Source organism: Anolis sagrei, chromosome 1 (assembly GCF_037176765.1).
Source record: "Anolis sagrei isolate rAnoSag1 chromosome 1, rAnoSag1.mat, whole genome shotgun sequence".
Taxonomy (NCBI): Eukaryota; Metazoa; Chordata; class Lepidosauria; order Squamata; family Dactyloidae; genus Anolis; species Anolis sagrei.
Window position 1 is genome coordinate 276,553,647 of NC_090021.1, and position 22,121 is coordinate 276,575,767.

A 22,121-nucleotide genomic window follows, 5' to 3' on the forward strand; every position below is an offset into this window, starting at 1 on the left:
CTAATGCTTCAACTCCTTAATACAGTTCCTCATGTTGTCATGACCCCCAACTATAAAATTATTTTCATTGCTACTGCATAACAGTCATTTTGCTACTGTTCTGAATTGTAATGTAAATATCTGATATGCAAGATGTATTTTCATTCAATGGACCAAATTTGGCACAGATACCCGATATGCCTAAATTTATACTGGTGGAGTTGGAGGGGCTGATTTTGTCATTTGGGAGTTGTAGTTGCTGGGATTTATAGTTCACCTACAATCAAAGAGCATTCGGGACTCCACTAATGATGGAATTGAACCAAAATTGGCATGCAGAACTCCCATGATCAACAGAAAATACTGGAAGGGTTTGGTGGGCCCTGACATTGAGTTTTGGAGTTGTAGTTCACCTACATCCAGAGAGCACTGTAGACTCAAACAGAGATGGATCTGGATCAAACTTGGCACAAATACTCAATATGCCCAAATGTGAACACTGGTGGATTTTGGGGAAAATAGATCTTGACATTTGGGAGTTGTAGTTACTGGGATTTATAGTTCACCTACAATCAAAGAGCATTCTGAACCCCACCAATGATAGAATTGGGCCAAACTTTCCACACAGAACTGTGTTTTCTGATGGTCTTTGGTGACCCCCCTCGGACATCCCCCTTGCAACCCCCTCAAGGAGTCCTGACCCCCAGGTTGAGAAATGTTGCTGTAGTGGTTAAGGGCATTGTACTGAGAATCATGAAACTCATCCCCTGCTGCATGACGTATTTCACAAGAATGTTGTGAAGATAAAGAGGAAAGCAGGAAAGCCATACACACTGCCATTGACCTCAGTAAAAGAGAGATATGAGTATACATTTCACTCATACAATGACATAAATTTCCACATATACAGAATAAGCCCAGAAAAGTCAACCAATGCCACTCCTTACATTTAGCCATAATCAAAAATACTTCTAATGTTTTAGGGATACATTCCAAGTCAAGGTGACTGTGGCTTCTGGAACATGGCCATACAGCCCGGAAAACTCACAGCAACCCTATGGCTATTGCCAATGGCTCCTTTTACAGCTGATTTATTTCCAGAACTTTTGCAAGCTCTTACATTCTTATGTGATGGGATTTATTTTTCCTCACCAAAGACTGACTCACATCATTAAACTTGGGAATTTTTATTAACCAGTTGAGCCAATTTTAGAAAAGGTTGATGCACATCTACTCTTGGTGGCAATAGAAATACTAAGCACCAGTTCAAAAGTCACTCAACAGGCATCATTATAAATATGTTGCTAAGCAACTGCCTGGTTTCAGTGACAAAAAGGTCAGTGTATTAATATTTTAAAAAACTATCTGTAACCAGCAGGGTTCATGCAGGAGCGATGAGCATTAGAGTCCCATGTAAATAAAAGTCCACATGCCACACCTTTATCAAAGTTTTAAGAAACAGCTAAAAACAGCTTTTCAGAAAAATTACTAAAGCCCACTAATAGAGTATTGCAAACCATTGTGAACAGTACTGGATTAGACCTGGACGATCGCAGGCAGATTCGCATGATGAAAATTCATGCCCCTGATCTTTCCTTTCTGGCAGTCTGCACACACAACACATGGTGAGGCAGTTATGTTACTCCCATCCTGGCAAACTACAGATATGGATTTGTCAGAGCAAAAAGAGCACAGTGATGGTTTTTCCCTCTGACAACTGGTATTTTGAATTTTCCCATAAGAATTATGTTTGACATATTTTCTGTAAGCATACTGACTTGTGAAAAAAACCCTCATAAACATTGGCCTTAGAAGTTTCCCTCTGAGGACCCTATTAAAGTACATTCATTCACCGATGAATCAACACAGTCAGCTAATTCTGGGCAGTAAGTATGTTCCCTTCTATTTTTCTTCCTTTTCCTTTACAGCTTTCTTCCAAGACTCTGAGGGTCTTAAAATCAAACATCAGTGTATGTTTCTTTGTTTTTGTTTCTTAAAAAGCCACAAAGATTGCAAACAGAACCAGAACCTGTGCAGAGAGTATTTCTCTAAAATACTCTTTCCTTTGTATTATTTGTCCAGTCAAAATTGTCCTTAATGTTGTTTCTGTCTGCACAGATGAAAGATATGGACTAAACACACAGCATTTCAATTTCTCAGTGCCTTTTTAACAGATTTCAAGGTTACCATACTTCAAATTTATTTAAGAAGTTACAAAGGAAGATGACAAACTTTAAATTGATGGAACATGATCTCATTCAGACTGGACAAATATAGTTGGATACAGCATTTTTCATTGACTTATTCACCAGATTTATTTCTGGGAGTATGTGTATTTCCTGGTCATCCCCCCCCCCCAAGTAGTGCAATGGGTTAAACCACTGAGCTGATGAATTTGCTGACTGAAAGTTTGGTGGTTTGAATCTGGGGAGTGGTGAGCTCCCGCTGTTAGCCCCTTGCTTCTGCCAACCTAGCAGTTCAAAAACATGCAAATGTGAGTAGACCAATAGGTACCACTCCAGGGGGAAGTTAACAGCATTCCATGCAGTCATGCCAGCCACATGACCTTGGAGGCATTCATGGACACTGGCTCTTTGGCTTAGAAATTGAGATGAACACCATCCGCCAGAGTCGGACACGACTAGATTTAATGTTAGGGAAAACCTTTACTTTACCTACCCATCAATTACAGCAACTTTCTTATTCTCTGCCAGGTATGAAATGTCCTGATATATTTTTAAACTCCATATCTATATTCCACAAAACACCTTGTTTTGTTTTGACATCTTCGGTGTGCACTGGCTAGGGCTACAGGTGCTAATGTTTTGTGTTTCCATGTTCTATTTGAAAATTTCCAGCTTCCTACTATGTAAAACTAATATCCCCCTTCCTCCATTCCCTTAATGTTTTTCTGTGGTTCGACTTCACCACTAGAGCAACTGATTTTCCTTTACAAAAACTCTCTTTTACTAGTTTCCAAATAGGGAGTTTGGAGAGGGAAGAAAAGACATCGAGGGAAAGAGTGAACAGGAAGAAGAGATTGGGAATTTCACCTACTTTCTCGCCACAAATGCTACATTCAGCAAATATCCAACTACAAAAATGGTCAAAACCAGACACAAAAATAGCAGGCAGACATAAACTACTTAAGCCCCCTGGTGGCACAGTGGGTTAAAGCACTGAGCTGCTGAACTTGCTAGTTGAAAGGCTGGTGATTCGAACTCGGGGAGTGGGGTGAGCCCCATGCAAATGTGAGTAGATCAATAAGTACCGCCTTGGTGGGAAGGTAACAGCGCTCCATGCGGTCATTCTGGCCACATTACCTTGTAGATGTCTACAAACAATGCTGGTTCTTCGGCTTAGAAATGGAGGTGAGTACCACCCCCCAGAGTTGGACACAACTAGACTTGATGTCAGGAGAAACCTTTACCATAAACTACTAAAACCTAATCTGGGTAATTATGCTGCAAGAAACAAAAGAACAGCACTGCAAATTATTTTGAGTCACATACATATCAACATTATTTATTCCTGTGTCAAAGTAGTTGTATGTTCTTGATGTGGTCACAGAAATCTGCAAACAGAAGAGCTGAAACTGTCGAGCCTTTTTTTTTTCTGTGGTCTGCACAAATGAATCTGACAAGGGGCCCAGGAAAACAATGTCAGTTTCACCAGTGTTGTACATCCAATCTCATTTAATTCTGCATATCTCTGGCATGTTAAAAGTGTTTGTCAGCAGCCTAACCACTGATATTGCTCTACATGGGACTCTCTCTATTTATAATAATAAAGTCTGACAGAGTTGGATACAGTTGTACAACTCAGGATACTTGTTTATGCCACCAGACCCACACTGTTTACATAAGTGATAAAACATAACCCAAGTTCTGACCTAGGAGGCCTCTGGTTTGGGTTCAGACTTGATTCTCCCTTAGACAGATTCATTTGTCTTTTGTGGCAATCCACAGTGTCCATAGAGTGCTTTCACATTGTTCCTCTTGAAGTGATTCAGCAAAGTATAAACAAACATCCTGTTGTGCCAATCCATGGATCATAAGAAGACAACAACCCTGCATGTGTATACTGGTCCCAGAATCAGAAGATATGAGTAGATCTACACTACAAATCTACACTGATTTTATATCATCCCCACGGCTTTCTGATCCCATCCCAAACATTGTGGTTTAGAAAGTATATGTGCCAGAGATTACTAGACATCCAGGGGAAATGAAGATATATTATTTCAGTTAACATCGATATGATACTTATGCCTTGTGTGAAGTGCCTGCCAACAAGCCCTGCCGCAAAACAAAGGACACAGGATTCAAACACTCAAGAGAATATATGAGCTGCTAATTTAAGACCTATGTGATTTTTATTCCCCCAGAAAACTTTTAGGTGCTGGACATTTTTGAACCACAGCTTGTATGTGAAATAAACACAACACATGTGAAAGATATCCAGAGGGGGAAAAAGAGATGGTTTTTTGAAGAGTTGTTGGAGAAGCCAACATATGAGAGAAAGAATGAAGTATGAATATTGTATGCAGAGATTCCACCACTACATCCTGGGGATAAACAGAAGGCAGAGGGCAAAACTATAGGTCTTTCTACACCTCCAAAGACATGTCTCTAATGAGGTGAGAACAGCAGCTCCAAGCAGCCACCCCCATAGGCCTAATAATTCCACCCACAGCTGTGAAGCTATCGTCTCGCTTTATACATTCTTTGCAATTAATTCAGATTCCCGACACCTCTATGTTTATGTGGGGGAGACGGCTTGTGCAATTGGCTTGAATTCAGCAGAGCTTATAAATTAAGGTGATCCAAAGGCTGAGGAACACAGAGATTACACATTATTCTAGTATTCTGCTGCTGCGGCTCCAAAATGATCCACAGTTTCACAGCCCTTGCTGCTGTTACACAGCTATAGTATTCTCTAGATTTAACTATAATGTCTGCTCTCTGCCATTAACTTTTTTTGTCATTCACCTCCTCCAGTCTCATCATGCTGACCCTTCCCACTGATATGTTAATATGTTAATTTTACAATGCATTATACATTTGAAACATATATTCAGTCACCTTGGAGCTTATATGTCAGTCAGCAAAGCTACCAAGATTTCAAGTACACATCCCCTGGTTCTACCTTCCCAGAGAAAAAGTCTTTCCTTGGGTGACAAAGTAGTCCTGCAAACATCCACTGAATCCCATTATTTTTCTTTGCACTCTCTGCAATCACACTATCCTTTTCCTAATTGTTGACTGTCCTTCCTTGATTAATAAGCCTAATAATCTCAAGCACAGAAGATCAATTTCAACTGCAGACATTACAGACGCTGATGAGATACACACAAGGTCCTTGAGAAAGCTCTGTGAAAGATCGATCTCAGGGTAGGAAAGCTGCTCTCCACTGAGGACTAAATTCCTTTCCAGAGCACATTTTCAGAGAATGCTTGCCAGGACTGCTTACTCTCTTTGAGCCAGGGATAAATAGGTTATGCCCCTCTAGATGTTCTTGTACACCAGCTCCCATCTGGCCATATTGGCTGATACTGATCAGAGTACACATGAGTGTCATACAGAGGGTCTCAAATCCCTTAGCTCTGCTTTGAATCATTTACACACCTCTCTCTTTCTCCATAATTTTCAGGGGGAGGGGAGCATAAGGTGATGGTGATGTCAATGTTGCTGGATCTGAAAACCCCATTCGGTCAGGCTTACGCAAACACACACCCATGTCATTCTAACAGGTCAGTATAGTGGGGAAAAGGAATGTGCATGTTTATGCTTAAATTCCCTAAAGGCACCCGATCCTATCTGATGTTGGAAGTTTAACAGGGCCAGCCCTGGATAGTTCTTGGATGGGAGACCATCAATGAATACCAGGTGCTTTAGGCTGCATTTTAGAGTAAGGACTAACAAACCATTTCTGAGTAATCTTGCCTAAGAAAGCCCTATGAAATTCATGGGTTACCCATAAGTCAACAGGCGGTTTGAAGACACACATACAATGTGTGTACCTCCCAACTTGCTGTATCGTGATTTAGGTTTGTCAGATAATAGCATTCAGAAACACAAACATTTTTATCAATAAAATTACTCAAACTTCGCTGGCACTTCTGACATAGTCCAAAATGCTTTTCAGTGTAGTTTTGTAGTGGTCTCATCTTGTTCGTTTCTGCACAACCCATTCTGAAAAGTATAGGTTTTTCTATAGAAGAGTTGGTGAGAAGGAATTTGATTTAGGGCAGTGGTTCTCAACCTGTGGGTTCCCAGGTGTTTTTGCTTACAGCTCCCAGAAATCCCAGCCAGTTTACCAGCTGTTAGGATTTCTGGGAGTTGAAGGGGACCCTAGGTTGAGAACCACTGATTTACGGTCAGAATGGAGTCTGGAAACTGCTAGCCTAATGATTCTCAATTTTTGCCCCTCCAGACATTTTTAGCCCATTTCCAGAATCTCTTATCATTGACTGTGCTGTCTGGGAGTTAGATTAGAATATGCTTGGAAAACTGTCCTAATCTAATTTCCTACTTGTTTACCACCAGCTGATACATTTGTGCCAAGATCAAATGTTCACCTCATTCCTAGGTGGTAATCCAACCTGCTACTAATTCATAATACCAAGATGCCTCCTTTATGAGCCATAACCAGGCAAGAGCAGTTTTTTTGAAAACCAGAGTCTCTCTTACCTTTGACCTATGAACTTCACCATCATCATCCTCCCCGCCAACCCCTAGGATCTTTCGTGTCTTCAGTCGGCTCACAAGATCTGTCTGGCTGTGCTTCTTCATCAGAGGGGGAGGCTGCTTGGCTGCCATAGTGACCCGTGGGTAGCCACTTGTTTGAGCAGAAGCTGAAATAAGATGGAGTAGAGCTTAGATTAAACAAGTGAGGCACATTTGACCCTCCAAAAGGGACAAATACAGCAAAACGATGGAAAAGCCACTTCAAAGAGAAGATACTTTTAAATACACCATGCTATGCATATCATAACAGTTATGTTCTTCAGACTCAAAAGAATGGACATCTATTCATTTGTAGACTAGGCTGAGTGGGTGGGAAGGAGTAATAAAACCCTGTCGTGTCATATTTTTAGCTGCAATTTAAAGATAAGTGCCTAGAATTTGATACCAAGAGCCTCAAGGCTGCAATCTGACCTGGAAACATTTAAGAGGAAAGTGCAATACTGCCAAAACTAAACTGGCTGTCGGCATCCATTTCTAAGGTTAAGTGATGGATGGTTCTGCTTCAAATGTTAGGACCAGTTATTTGTGTTTTCTATATCTGGAATAAGTAGCAAGGCGGCAGACTGCATCCTGGCATTAGGTCTGAGTCACATTGTACACTGCAGGAGAAAGGTTTGTATCTTGTGCAATCCCTGACATCTTCAGAACACCAGGAAGCATATTATATGTTGGGCCTATGACTTCTAAAATCCTCAAATAGAGAATAGTGAAAGGCACATATATATACAAGCAACAAAAAGGAAGCAAATGTTGTGTGCTAATTGATGATAAACCATTTATACCTTTAAATAGCACAACATGTTGTGACTCAGGTAACAGAGATTGTCTTACACAGCAATTGAAGTGTTAATAGCAGTATTTAATAAGTCTCTAACTGAAAACAGCACTTAACAGCAGTGTAATTAGCAAAACAAAAGAGCCTTCAAGCAGGTAAACAAAGAAGTGATAAGCCGGATCTTCCAGGACTTGAGCTCAGCAAAAAGGAAAGCAGAAGTTAACTTGAGCATGTGGCAAACACAAAATCAAAACAGCTTCAATATCAAGCAGAGTCCAGAACAATAACAAAGTCCGATAAGCAGTTGCGTAGTCCAAAGCCGATTCCAAGGTCAGAGGCAGGATGAAGTCACTCACGTAGAACGGTTCCGAAGTCAAGATACACAAGGCAGAAAAGCTGGATACCAGGGACCCAAACAGAGGTTAGGCAGCACAAAGCACATAAGCAACACTTTGTCTTCTGCAAACTTACACATCCCAGCGTGCTCAATTTATTCACAGTCACTATCACTTGATTGATGTTCATTACTAGCATCTGACTTATTTCCCTCAGCTGCTGCCTCTTGGCCACGCCAACGCTGCCATCGTTGGTCTAATTCCTGATCCTGCCAAGATGAGCCTTCCTTCCAAGTATTTTGGAACCCTTCGAACTCATCGCTGGATGTAGCTTGGGTGCATATGTCCCTAGTGTTCTTAACAAGAGTCCAATCCAGTTCCTCCTCCATTTCATCCTTACTGGCTTCCAATTCCTCTGAACTGGAATTGTCAGCTGTATCTTTAAGTCTCTTATTCAGGGAATCATTATCACTGTCAGACTCACTGGCCACCCGCTTTACTCCCCGGTAATCTGACTCTACTAGGTCCTCAGGGCCGAACCCTGCAAAGTCCTCCGAATCGCCAAAATGATATCACGAATGCACTTCAGCTGACGCTGATCCAAGTCTGACTCAGCATCACTCCTTCTCCTGCAACTGGTAGTAGGTACGTTGCTGTGAACATGAGCCTCAACACAACATGTTTAAGCCTATATGAGGAAAGTCCAAAAGGAGACCCCGGTGCCACGATGGATTAAACCCTTGTGACAGCAGGACTGCTGACCAAAGGTTGGCAGTTCAAATCTGAGAAGCAGGGTGAGCTCACATATGTCAGTTCCAGCTTCTCACACAGGGACATGAAATAAGCGTTCTACAGGATGCTAAACATCTAGGTATCCCCTGGGCATCCCCAGGGTCCCAAGTTACTCCTGGCATGAAAAAAGGGAAGTCCAAAAATGGGGCATAATAAACCTATTGTAAATATTTTAAAATGATACAGAACAACAGTAATTGAACCATATCTTATAAAAGCACACACAAGGTTACATATTCTTACTGAACATTAGTATTTGGGCACCGTTCTATAGATAACACCACTAGCTAACTTGCATAGTAGGCAAAAACCTGTTACACCTGTAACTCGCCCCTTCCCCTATAGAGTCCAATTTTATTTCCATAACCTTTATTAAATATGCTAGGCATTTTTAAAAGAAAAAGTGACTAGCCTACTATAGTAGGATGCTGTGTCATGTCAGATGTTGGGCTTATCCCTGAGCTAATTCTAATGATTTTAATGGAGTTGGCTTTCAAGCAAACCTCCTTAGAAGTGCAGCTGCATTTTAATTTCCATTTATGGCACAGTCACAGCCTGCATGTGAAATAGTGCCTTTCCCTCAAGTACACATGGCAGGAGGGTTATTTATGAATGAGGAACAGTACGTGTCACCAACTTTGCCTACGACATGTGGGCATCACAAAACAACTACTAAGCCAATTCAGTGAAGGCTGCTACATAATTCTCACCATTACTTTTTTCCTAGTAAAAATCTTTTGAAAATGTTTCTTTACTGTTTCCCAAAAGTTGCAGGATTCCAACTTCTATCAATTTCAACTGTGGCAATGGTATGGGGAGGGATTATTCAAATCCCCAACATTTGGAGGGTGCAAGATTTCCTAGCCTTTCATTAAAGCTTATTGGTTTCCTATTGAGATAGTTTTATTGTTTATTGCCTTCTGGGTATATCTGCACAATTCTTTAATAATGATTTTATTTCATTTATTTATTTTTTAAGTATTGAATACAAGCCTGACTCCCCTCAGGCATTTTAAAATTAGAAACAGTGCAGTAAACTAGGGCATCAAAAACCCGGAGAGAGATTTCACTAATAAACTGATGAAGAAATAGGAGATAAATTTATACAGCACATTACTTTCCCCCCAAAGGTAGGCAGTTCATACGGTCCCAAAACATGCTTATCATATCAGCTTACTGCACAAATCCTAGAATTAGATTCACAAATGTTTTCCTGGATAGTCAGCTTATACATATTTCCAGAATGAGAATTGAGAGAGGTGAGGGAGATGATTTAAGTATAAGGTCTCTGAATTTTAAATAAAATGAATATCAAATTATAACATTGGTAGTAAAATGACACTAAAATATCATATTAGGGATTGAATTCTTCACCAATTTTCTTCTTGAAAGAGGAGTAAATTTTGGAAAATCACAGAGGGCCTAATATGTACAAAATTCACATATTTTCATTTTGGACAAAAAACAGCTCACAGAAATAATAAAAATGATACGCTTTTCATCTGACACATCATAACTGTTTCCCACAATTAAATATTGTTTCATATGCAAATCAACTCCATGCATATTTTAAACAGAATAATTCCTCAATCATTTCCTGAACTGGAAGCAGCTTTCTATGTGTAGAAAATAATATTCTGTGCAAAATTTGTATATGATTGTTTGGCATCAGTAACATCATTTTCCATGCAGAAAATAATATTTCCTTGGTAACAATAGCTGTGAAGATTCTCATTTGTCCTGATTCATTTCAACACTCAAAAAACGCATTTTCTGGTCATTTCTTAAATATTTTTGCCATCTCTAAATCAGACTAAACATTAAAAGAACATTCCCTCTAATCTAAAGGTAAATTCATATGAAGGAAGCACCCCAATCCATACACGCTCAAAATGCAATCAGCCCTTTGTATTCACCAATTTATATCCAGAGATTGCACCATTCACAGGTTGAAAAAATTGTTTAAAAGTCCAAATAGCAACCCTTGACTTTATCATTTTACATAAAGCACACAATTTTACTAGATCATTGTATATAATGGGACTGGAACATCCATGAAATTTGGTATCAACAGGGAGTCCTGGGTCTTTTAAGACTGGCATCCTCTCTCCATCATTTACCTGAGCATTTTCTCATTTCTGCTTTTCTCAGTTGGACATCCTTATAATGTGGCACTCAAGTACTTGGAAAAGTAAAAGATACTTATAAAACCTACTCTGCCTTTAGATTTCAAAAAGATAAACTAGAGCTTAAAACTATGATCCTATTAAATATAAATTGTGAAACTTTCAAATGTAGTAAATAGTCTCTTCAAACTTTCAAATGTAGTAAATAGAGCTGACACTTTCTACCATGGCCATTTACAACATCAAATGCAGGCATGTTACAATTATCTGAATGACTAGCAGCCCCAAAAGTAACTTTTCCAAGCCCTGTAACTGCTCCCCTCTTCAAAACTGAATGGTTCATTTTTTTATTTTTGCTGCATCTTTGAATTTTAAAATGTTTCAATTATAGAGTTTATCCAGTTAGGAATAAAATATGTTACTAGACTGTAAGGCTATGAAAACAGCACATAAAGCAATCTCTGGAAAGAACTCTTAAATGGGACAGCAATAGTGTTAAGTTGTCTCAAATCGAGCCACAGGCAAACAAAGGCCTTGATTTAATACAGGCAGCCCTGGTGCCAGAGTAAAGTTTTAGCAATCAACTCTCTGTGTCCTAAAGTAATCCCAGCAGCAATAGTATCCTCACCAGACTTGTACCAGTTCCGGATTTAGTTTGTTTGTTTAGCAGAGATGCACATTCAGTGGAATTTCACGTTGGCACTGCCTAGCTAGCTGAGCACTTGTGTAGACATGTCTCTAGAGGCAAGTGAAAGAATATTCCTAGTCAGATTCTGACATCCTTTTATGAATTTGCCAACTTACTATAAAATTAAACATACCCTGAGAAAAACCCTGGGAAGATAAGCTCTAGAACTTGCAATGGCAGTTGCTCAAGAGAAGTGCTTCTCCCTTACTGGATGTTTCAATACTGACATCCAGCAAGGGGCAAATCAACCCCCCCCCCCCTTTATTTGCTCTCTGTATAGACCGAACAGAGGTGCTGTCTCAATTCTCACTAAGAAAGTAGGAAAACTAGCTGCACCCATCCTTGAAATGTCAGATCTGGTTATGATGACACATATCAATTGCACCCTATTTGGACTACTGTAACACAGTGTATGTGAGGCTGCCTCTGAAAACTGTTCAGATACTTCAGCAGATTCAAAATGCTGCAGCTAGAATACTGAGTGGGGCAAGATATAGAGAGCATACAGCTCCCTTATTAAAATAGCTTCTTTGGCTACCAGTTCATTTCTGGATACAATTCAAAATGACAGCCTACAAAGTCCCTATACAGCTTGGGATTAGACTATCTGAAAGACTGTATCCCCCAATGTGACCCCACCAGAGCTTTACTGTATCTCCCAATGTGACCCTGCCAGAGCATTTCCAACTAAGGTGAGGCAATCACAAGGTTTCCTTGGCAAGATCTGTTCAGAGAGTGTTTGCCTTTTTCTGAGGCTGAGAGTATGTCTGACTCATCCAGTGGGTTTCCAGCTCTGAGCAGGGGTTCAAGATCTAGTCTCCGAGTCATAGTCCAACATGTAAACAATTACACCAGTGTTATCATTCCTCTCCATTTTATACAGGTGGAAGTAACATCTTTCATGGAAACTTAATCTGTGGGGTGGAGATACAAAGTATCCCAAAGTGGCCGAGTTAGGTTATAGGGTATTATGACAGATAACATATCCCAGGAGAAGGAAACAAGACCAGGAGTTATTATATTCTGCAGATCAAGTCTGAGATTCACTATAAGAAAGGGCCAGCCAGATTTTCCAAGGCTCATCTAAGTATTCCGGGATTTTTAGTAGAACAGAGAAGGGAGGACACACTCAGGTAACATTAATATTGTATGGGAATCTGGATGTGCATGTGAAGTTTTAGGTATTCTTTGTTCTTCAAAGTTATTCTGTAGTGTTTCAACTGTGACACTTAATATTATAAATCAATTATGTTTAAGAGAAAATGTGGATCGCTAACAATTATTTGAAATGCATTTTGGAGACTCCTTGAAGGAGCTGGGGGTGGTGACGGCCGACAGGGAGCTCTGGCGTGGGCTGGTCCATGAGGCCACGAAGAGTCGGAAATGACTGAACAAATGAACAACAACATATATATAGCCTTTAACAGAATGGAAAAGTGTGAGGCGGAGTTGAAAAATCCTTTTTTTAAAGCAGCTCTGATAATTTACAAGCCCTGGGTGAAAAAGTTAGCATTATTTATGTCTTCCCTGGCACAGGTTCCAAATTACCAGATTGTCTCCCATCCTGATAAAAGAAAGCAATCCTAAATTGGGGAAGTAAAGAGACTTCACACACTCAGAGAGTTTTTCCCTTTCAGAAACAACAAATTGAGCCAAGAATTGAAAAGAAATCAGGGGAACCTTATACTAAATAGATGCACATACAGCAGACCTTTGTAAAGCCGTAGTTAAACGGGCAATCAAATTATCACTTTGTCCATTTGAACATATTGCCCTGTATTCTCTTTACAACTCTCCCTAGGCTACACCACCCTTCCTGAAGCCTTCTCATCATGATGCCACTCAGACCATATGACAGTATAGCATAGAGTTAGACACCGATACTTCCCATCCCACCTCTCAAATTCTCTGCACATGGAAAAAGATGAACACATATCAAAATATCTGTGGTGCATTAGGAGATCAGAGCAGTGGTCATGTGCTGTTCGAGAAATATAAAAAGGTAAAGGTTTCCTCTGACATTAAGTTTAGTCCTGTCCGACTCTGTGGGGCGGTGCTTATCTCCATTTCTAAGCCGAAGAGCCGGCATTGTCCGTAGACCTCTAAGGTCATGTGGCCAGCATGACTGCATGGAGCTCTGTTACCTTCCCGCAGAAGCAATACCTATTGATCTATTCATATTTGCATGTTTTTGAACTTCTATGCTGGAAGAAGATGGGCCTAACCCCGCTCCCCTGATTCAAATCGCCAACATTTCGGTCAGCAAGTTCAGCAGCTCAGTGGTTTAACTTGCTGTGCCACCAGGGGACCTAGCCATATATCCATCCATCCATATGAGAGAGAAAGAGAGAGAGAGAGAAATATAGTTGTCAAGAAAAGATTCAGAGCCTCCTACCATTACCAGAGGCTTTCAATCTGAAGCCAGCAAAAATGATCCTCACCAGATTTCACAATGGAGAAGGCAAAGGTGAACCACCTAGCTTAGAAAATACTGTTCCTTGTTGCAGCTCCATCTTGAAATCAAACCAACTGTGCCTACCAATGTCATCTACAGAAATAGTTTCTGGCCCTTCACACATTCTGAATTCCCTTCCCCAGAGTCCATGACTACTGACCATACTGACTGGGGCTTTGTGAATTTGAAGTCCAGTGGTTGACAATCACTCTTCTATGCCAGCTATCAAGTTTAAACTGTGTTTTTTTTTATTTCATTGAATGAAGTTCATTGACTCATCATTACTGAATGCTTTTTAAAAAATCTATTCACATTTCCATAACTGCAGTACTAGTTTTGAATCAAATGATTCAAATGTTTTCAGAAAGCTATTTGTCCAACATCTCAGCTTTGAAGATTGTTTATAAATCTTGGTCTTCAGCCTGTAATTTTGCTATTTTAAATACACACATTTTTCCTGAAGCAGTCTGATTTTTGTCAAACTTTATTATTAGTGTTAATTGTCATCCTTTATAACCACATTTAATGCTATATTGCTGTTGTGTATTGATAATGTTCATTTTATGATAAATTACTGCCTCGGCTTTTAAGTGCTTGTTAAAAGTTGCCTTGAATTTTGTTTTCAATAGAAATGGCAAGAAAAGGAAGTTAGAAGAAATCTGTTTAATCTATCTGTAGGTTTTTATGGAATAGGGCATTGCAAGCTCTTGCTTTTATTTCCTTCATAATTTGTCCTGTTGGACCACTTTATCTTAGTGAACAGTGATTTTGCTATAATGCTGAAGGAGATTTTACACAATGGACAAATGGGAAATAAAATTCAAAAGCTTCAAAACCACCTCCACCCCACACACACATTATATAAAGGCAAATCTAGTTTCTAAGTTCTCTAAAGCTCAGGTAGTTTTCTTCTTGCAAACCAAGCCAAGGGAGTTCAGCATCAGTAGCACTACTATTCTGTCAAGTTCCAATAAATGCATCACACTTTCTATATTAAACTTGCGTTGACTGCTTGAATTCAACAAACATCTTTATAATTAAAACAGAAGAGAATTCATGGCTGTGTGATTAAGAACACAAAACACTTTTGAGGCCATAAATCAAAACGATCCCAGCTTAGTTTTAAAGAAAGAGAGTTATCACTTTGTTCTCCTTTCAGACTTTTCTGGAGTGATCAGAAGAGGAACCTTCCAACCTTCTAACAGCTGATATTTCTAACCTTTGTTTCTGAGGATTAGTAAAATGTCTCTTCCTGTGTTTTTAAAAAACATTTATTACTAAGGAACAGATCTGGGACACATAACTAATAAACAACTAGATAATGTCAGAATCTGGGCTTTTTACATTATTATTTCAGGAAAAAAATGCATCAGGTTGGGTTACCTCAATGAGTCTGGTGACCACTCTTATTTCCACAATGATGCCCTTCAGAAGCATTTGTAACAGAAAATCACTAAAAGCCTGTTTTTGAAAAGCAGGTGGAAAAACCACCAGCACATTTTAGTTGTTTTAATGGTGTTTAATGGGTTTGCTGATGCATTTCAGAGGCATATTTACTACCAAGTTTTAGTGGGATGTTTTTCTTGGGGGAAGGGACTTGAGTTTCCCCCTCAGAATCACTGGCCCCTGTGGTTAGGAAATTCTGCAAGTGTATTTCTAAGTACTTCCATTTCATTTTTACCATGGAATAAAGGACTATGAGAAAAGGGACTAGTTTTGCTTACACTTATCAACATTTCACAGATGAAATTCAGGACAAATATAGCCAAACAACACCAGAACGTGATAAAGATGGCAAAATATATTAATGAAGAATAGAGGACAAACTACAGGAGGTTGCAGAAGTTTGTTTTTGTGTGAGTCTACTGGGAAATAATCATAGTCATCAACACAGCCAAGGACTGATCTGAAGATGCAGAATGCTTTGAATTTAAAATCATGTTTGTAGCAGGATATATGGTTGTACATTAACCACAAATTAAAACAAGTTATTCTACTATTCCCTGTCCAGTTACAAAGATTTTGATTTTAGGTCATTTCCCCTTTATTTTCTAAATCCAAACACTAGTTCCAATAAATCAGTGGAAAATACAAAAATATTAATTCACAGCAGCCTCTTTGGTTCAATGGGTCTAGGTGTGCATCTACATTGTAGGTGGGTTGAGGCAGTTTGTCTCAGAGCCCATGTTTTAAAACTTTTCTGATTAAGAGTCCTCAGCTTTTTGATAACAATTGAGTTCTCTCTTCATGGAAAAATGAAACATCTCAATTACTTTATTAAACTCCCTAGGTATCAGCTATAATTAAACAAACACCCACACTGTTACATGGCTGCAAGGAAGTGACAAGCCTTCCAAATGTGCAGAAGGCGTCTGTGTTTTATCTTGAAAAGAAGGGAGGGAAAATAGCAAGCAATTTGTTGTACTCCTCTGGTGGGTCATGTTTTCTACTTCATGCTCAACAAGTGCATCATGTAACCTTTGCAGTCTGCCATCCATACAAGCACATTCCTTTTGAAGAATGAAACAAACATATATTTGTTGGCATATAAATTTCCAGAAATGCACATACATTCCATGTAATTTGTGATATTTATTCTAGAGGCAGGGGACCTTTCCCAGAATCAGTTTGGCTGCAGACAAGCAAATACCAACTGAAGTGAAGAATATTTGTGTTATGTTCCTTCACTGCACTCCAAATTGTATTTGCAGTTTCTGTGTCACGCATCTTTTCCTTATGTTGTAAGACTCTTTCCGGCCTGATGAAAACTGCTACTGTGTTGGCTTTCCTTCCTTACAGTCAGAAAAAAGGATCCTATTTGCCTCCCAAGCATAAGTCATGTTATTACAACAGCATTCCCTCCATCACTATGAATTCCTTGACCCTGTTCAAATACCCAAAATAACTTTTCAGAAATATTGTCGAAGGCTTTCATGGCTGGAATCGCTGGGTTGTAGATTTTTTGGGCTGTGTGGCCATGTTCTAGAAGCATTCTCTCCTGACGTTTCGACTGCATCTGTGGCAAGCATCCTCAGAGGTTGTGAGGTTAGAACAGTAAATAAAAAATAAAACTCAAACACAGGGAAACTCCAGACAAGAAACAAGAAACAACCAGGAACACCTAATCACCTCTCAACAAAGGATTTTCCCAGGCAGTAACAAGCCACAACTAAAAACTGTCAGGACATCAAATGCTAATCTAGAGGGCCAACTGAAACATTCACACCTAGCTCCAACAGACAAGAGTTCCTACTTTCCAACAAACCTCACAACCTCTGAGGATGCTTGTCACAGATGCAGGCGAAATGTCAGGAGAGAATGCTTCTAGAACATAGCACTACAGCCCAGGAAACCTACAACAACCCAACTACCAGATAGTCCAGATTATACACTCAAGAGCAAGACTTGCAACTTTCAATGCCAGATGTAGCAAGGGGAGGGGAGGGGGGTCATCTCGTGGCATTTCTCTTTGCTCTTCACATTTCTAGCAATGCAGTAACTTAAAACATCAGTTGGGCGTTTAGAAAGGGTGTTTAAGCATCCAAAGGAAAGGTGCAGGAAAAGTTACCAAGCAAACACAAGCTCAGAAAATGTAAAAATTCAGATATAAAACAGTTTCACTGTTACAGTTTTGCAATATGAGATATTTGGAATTTGAAGGAGAATTTCATTGGGGCAGTGGAGGAAAATGCTTTGGTCTGACACTCCTTCAATAGCACACCCCCCTTCCAATTGTTCCAATTTGGCAGGGACAGTCCAATCAATTCTTTGTCATCCTATTTTTTCAACTTCATTTAAAATATACCAGTTTCCTTTTATCATGTCACCTGCCTGATTCGTCTTTATCTTAACTAATTGCCTATGAACTCAGTCCAAAGGGAAAAGAGAATCTGCTTCATATTCACAGAAAAAAAGAGAAGGTGGCAGGATCTTTCCCCTCCCGGTAGATTCAGGCAAAAGCAAAGAGCTTCAGCTCTCTTAGTTTGCATGTTCTCCCTTGTTAATAATTTTGGCACTTTGGCCACATTTTATCCGTGCAATATTGAATGGTAATCAATATCTACAACCCCTGTATCTCAACAAAGATGATATGTTAATGGGATTAGCAATTTTAAACTGGAGACAGAATGGCATTTGGGAAGGGCTTCCACTATAACCAAGTCCCTAAACTACCCCTGCCCTTTCACTCAGGAAGCAAAGCTATTGTTTAGATAATACCTTGATATTGCTCAAAATAATCTGTTTCAGATTAATCTGTACTGATATCCCTGTATTCTACTTCACTGGATGGTTTTTCTACACTTACAGCAGTACCTTGGAATTATGGAATGCAATATAAAGAGGCATGAAAACACAGTTGAGATAGTTTGGCTATTTCAAATTCAATGTTTTATGCATCAAAAGTAGAGGGGTGAGGAGCTCTATTTCTTTTTATTGTTTTCTCTGCCAACATGCTAGTTCTTAGTTCCAAGCTGAGTGCCACAGTCCATCAGCACAGGTTCGTTCCCATGCTCATGACATAAAGAACTGCAGTCCCCAGTCTCCAAGCTCCACTTCAACCCAGTGAATAATCTTAATAATTGATCTGTTCTGCCACACAAAGCATCATATGGGTAACTAACTGCCTGGCCAGCTCCAATCACACTGGAATCGACTCCTCCCAGTAATGAGAGAGGATATAACAATCATTGCAGCAATGCTGCTCTCATCCTTTATTTTCCTCAGTGATAGATTCTGAGGGCAGAGTTGTAAAAGAAGGATTCTGAGGTCACAAAGGGATTCTGAAAACAGAGCTATAAAATTGATTCTGGTGTCACAAAACATTATGAGAAGATGATGAGTTTGCTTGTTTCTCTGGAACATTAGATACTGTTACAGGGAAAATATAAAATTGAAACTGATTCCACACAATTGTTTCTGCCAAGACACGGTGTGGCCAATTTCCTTGTGGTTGGAACTTCAGTGAACCTTGCTATACCTTGAAAACTCATGTCTTTTGCTGGGATTCTTGTGGTTATTCTCAGTGCCACAAAAAGGTGCCAGACACTGTCATGCACCAAGGAGCCCTATAGATTGGAAAGGGAGAGCATTTCTTCCCCACTTGGAAGAGGGAGTCAGCTTCCAGTGGTAGTAACCATCAATAGATCCCGAGAAATATCCAGTAGAGGGTACATAACACACACACACACACACACACACACACACACAGAGAGAGAGAGAGAGAGAGAGAGAGGAGATAGAAATACATCTCTCCCCACAGAATAGTAGCACATCCAGGCGTCCCCTGGGTAATGTCTTTGTAGACAGCTGATTCTCTCACAGCAGAAGCGACTTGTAGCATGCCACACTGTATTCTCAATTCGCTTCTGACACGATAAATGAATAAACTCTAAGAATGAAGCTCCCCTTTAAAAGTATTTCTATGCCTATTTATCCCACTCTTGTCCCATGTGTCCTATATTTTAACAGCATCAGTATGGAAGGATGGAGAAAGAAAAATGGAGAAACATATCTTAAATATTAGGTTGCAGCAGCATATCTCCTGTAAATATTCCAATAAACTGAATCTGGGACAGAATGAGATTCTGCTTTGTTGTAGTTGTCTACAACAGGAAAGATAAACAGCTACTGCCATCCAAATCCCACTGCTTGGCTGCTCATGACCATGCATTAAAAACATAACAGCGAAAAGGGGAAGGCAACCACTCTTTTCAGATCCAGAGGAACACTATGGTAAGTTGCCTCTGAACAAATCTTGCCAAGAAAACCCCACGGCAGGTTCACCTTAGGATCACTGTAAGTTGGAAATGACTGGAAAGCACACAGTAAAAAATACAGCTGCTTCACCACCTATCTATAACATGTGAGTGAAGCATTGGCCAACAAAATGGTAAGCATGAAAAACAGAAGATAGTGGAAGGAAAAAAAATTCCATGCTGCCTCAAGAAAGCCTGTGAATGACTGGCACAGAACTGGAGATAAACATGCATTCTGGGGAAACACAAATTGTGTCAGAGTGCACTTCATTGTCATGCCACATCAAGGAAGAGTATTTCTAGGAAATGGGGTACTGCTTGGAATTTTAGCAGGTCAGGGCCACCCATCCCAGAAACGATGTGCCCTGTTTTTGAATATCCTGTTTTTGTCTGATAAAACAGAGGAAGTGGGTATGAAGTAATTTTTGTTGTTGCTGCTGCTACTGCTATGTGCCTTCAAACTGACTCCTACTTATAATAACCTTTATCCTGCAGTTTTCTTGACAATATTTATTCAAACAAGGATTGCCATTGCCTTTTTTTAGGCTAACAGAGAGTGACTTGCCCAAGTTGAGTTTGCATGGCTGGGCAAGTTCAACATCCAAGCCACTACACCATACTATACCACTTTCTAATGATTTAGTTTAACATTTTAAATTTTAATTATATAAAGTCTCTCACAAAATGTATACTTTGACATACACATATTTATCATTCGATATTTGCAACTTCAAGCTCTTGTAACACAGTTCTTGACTAACTCAGCCACCATGGATTACATAACAGTTTTCCAATCCCATCAAACAAGGCATCATTCATGTTCTTATGTCTCCAAATCATTAAGAGGTTCCAGGGGAAGGGCATATCTTTCTTTTCTTTGAGAAAATAACTCAATATCTTTGTATAAGCCCAAATAATATTTACAAACATACAAGTTGAGGTTAGATGGAGGCAAAAAACTTGACAATCTCTCTGTCCCATACCAGATCTCAATAAAGCTGGCACCAAAGCGTCCTTTGCAAAGCAAAAAAAAAAAGTCTATCTCTTTATGTTTTCCCAAGTTTTGAATCACACAGGAAAGACTAGATGAGCTTAAGAGAGCAACATAAATCTCCAGGTTTCATGGGTCAACTCCAATGAGAGCAGGGGTGCAAACTCCCCATCATTCCATGTGCAACAAGAGAAGGGTTGCCCACCAATCTTCAGCTCTCTACCAGCAACAAATATGAGTCTATCTTTCCTTTTTTAATTTTTGATCAGCCAAGGAATTGGTCTGGTTGCTTAGCTAAACTTCTTCCACTGCTCTGTTGATATCATCAGTGTCTGCTGCATGATATCTCTGAGTGCATCCCCCGGTGGCGCAGTGGGTTAAACCCCTGTGCCGGCAGGACTGAACACTGACAGGTCGCAGGTTCGAATCTGGGGAGAGGCGGATGAGCTCCCTCTATCAGCTCCAGCTCCTCATACGGGGACATGAGAGAAGCCTCCCACAAGGATGATAAAAACATCATATCATCTGGGCGTCCCCTAGGCAACGTCCTTGCAGACGGCCAATTCTCTCACGACAGAAGTGACTTGCAGTTTCTCAAGTCACTCCTGACAAGACCAAAAAAAAAAATCCTTACCTCAGATTTTGGCCCAGAAATCCAAGAGCCTGGCAACAATGTGAAGAAATGGATTTAGATTGCAAGAAAAAAAAAAGGATTCCTCCTAAGCATTTGGTAAAAAAAACTTCCTGAAGGTAAGAGTTGTTTGACAGTGAAATATGCTGCTTCGGAGGGTGGTAGAGTCTTTTTCTATGGAGGTTTTTAAACAGAGGCTTTAAACAGAGGCTGGATTGCTCTCTGACAGGAGTGCCTTGCTTGTGTGTCCTGGGTGGCAGAAGGGTTTTGGACTAGATGGACGTTGGGTCCTTTTGCAACTCTATGATTCTATTATCTAATCCGAACGAGACAACTTTAACCAAAGGAATGTGATAGCACTACAATCAGAGGCGTATTTTGATTCAGAATAGCATGTGAATGCATTATTCTAAATCAGTATACTGTACAGCAAAAAACAACATTACCAAATTTTAGCAAAATGAAACAAAAAAACCCAATGACTCTCCCTCTCAAATATAACCTGTCAATCTTCAAATATTACCTGTTAATCTAGTTTGATTTTCCATTAAAATGTTCCAGAAACATTTCAGAATGAGGCCTGAATCAACCTTTTGTTAACTGTGTAAATGGCTAAAATTCACACTGCATCAAAGTGGAAGAGTTTGGCAGCATCCCAAATTTTCATAATTTCACAGTAGCCACAGTAAGACATGCTGGCTAGGTAAGTTCCAAACTATGTTCACAGTTCTCTCCTCTCTGATTGTATCAGAAGGTTCAACAAGAGCCGAGTAACTTAAATCCTATACCTCACATGTTTTCAGGACACACAGCACGATCAAACACTATGATATGCAAAGTCACA

At 39.8% G+C, this 22,121-nt stretch overlaps 1 protein-coding gene across 3 annotated transcripts in view; it reads right to left on the bottom strand.

Annotated features, from left to right (window-relative positions):
* Positions 1–22,121, bottom strand: part of TP53I11 (tumor protein p53 inducible protein 11) — a 64,603-nt gene that overhangs the window by 16,179 nt on the left and 26,303 nt on the right. For all 3 annotated transcript variants that reach the window (XM_060764336.2, XM_060764327.2, XM_060764345.2), the window contains exon 2: positions 6,672–6,835. In XM_060764336.2, the coding sequence (XP_060620319.2) occupies positions 6,672–6,800 (129 nt within the window). In that variant the 5' untranslated portion in view covers positions 6,801–6,835. The remainder of the gene's footprint in view (positions 1–6,671; positions 6,836–22,121) is intronic.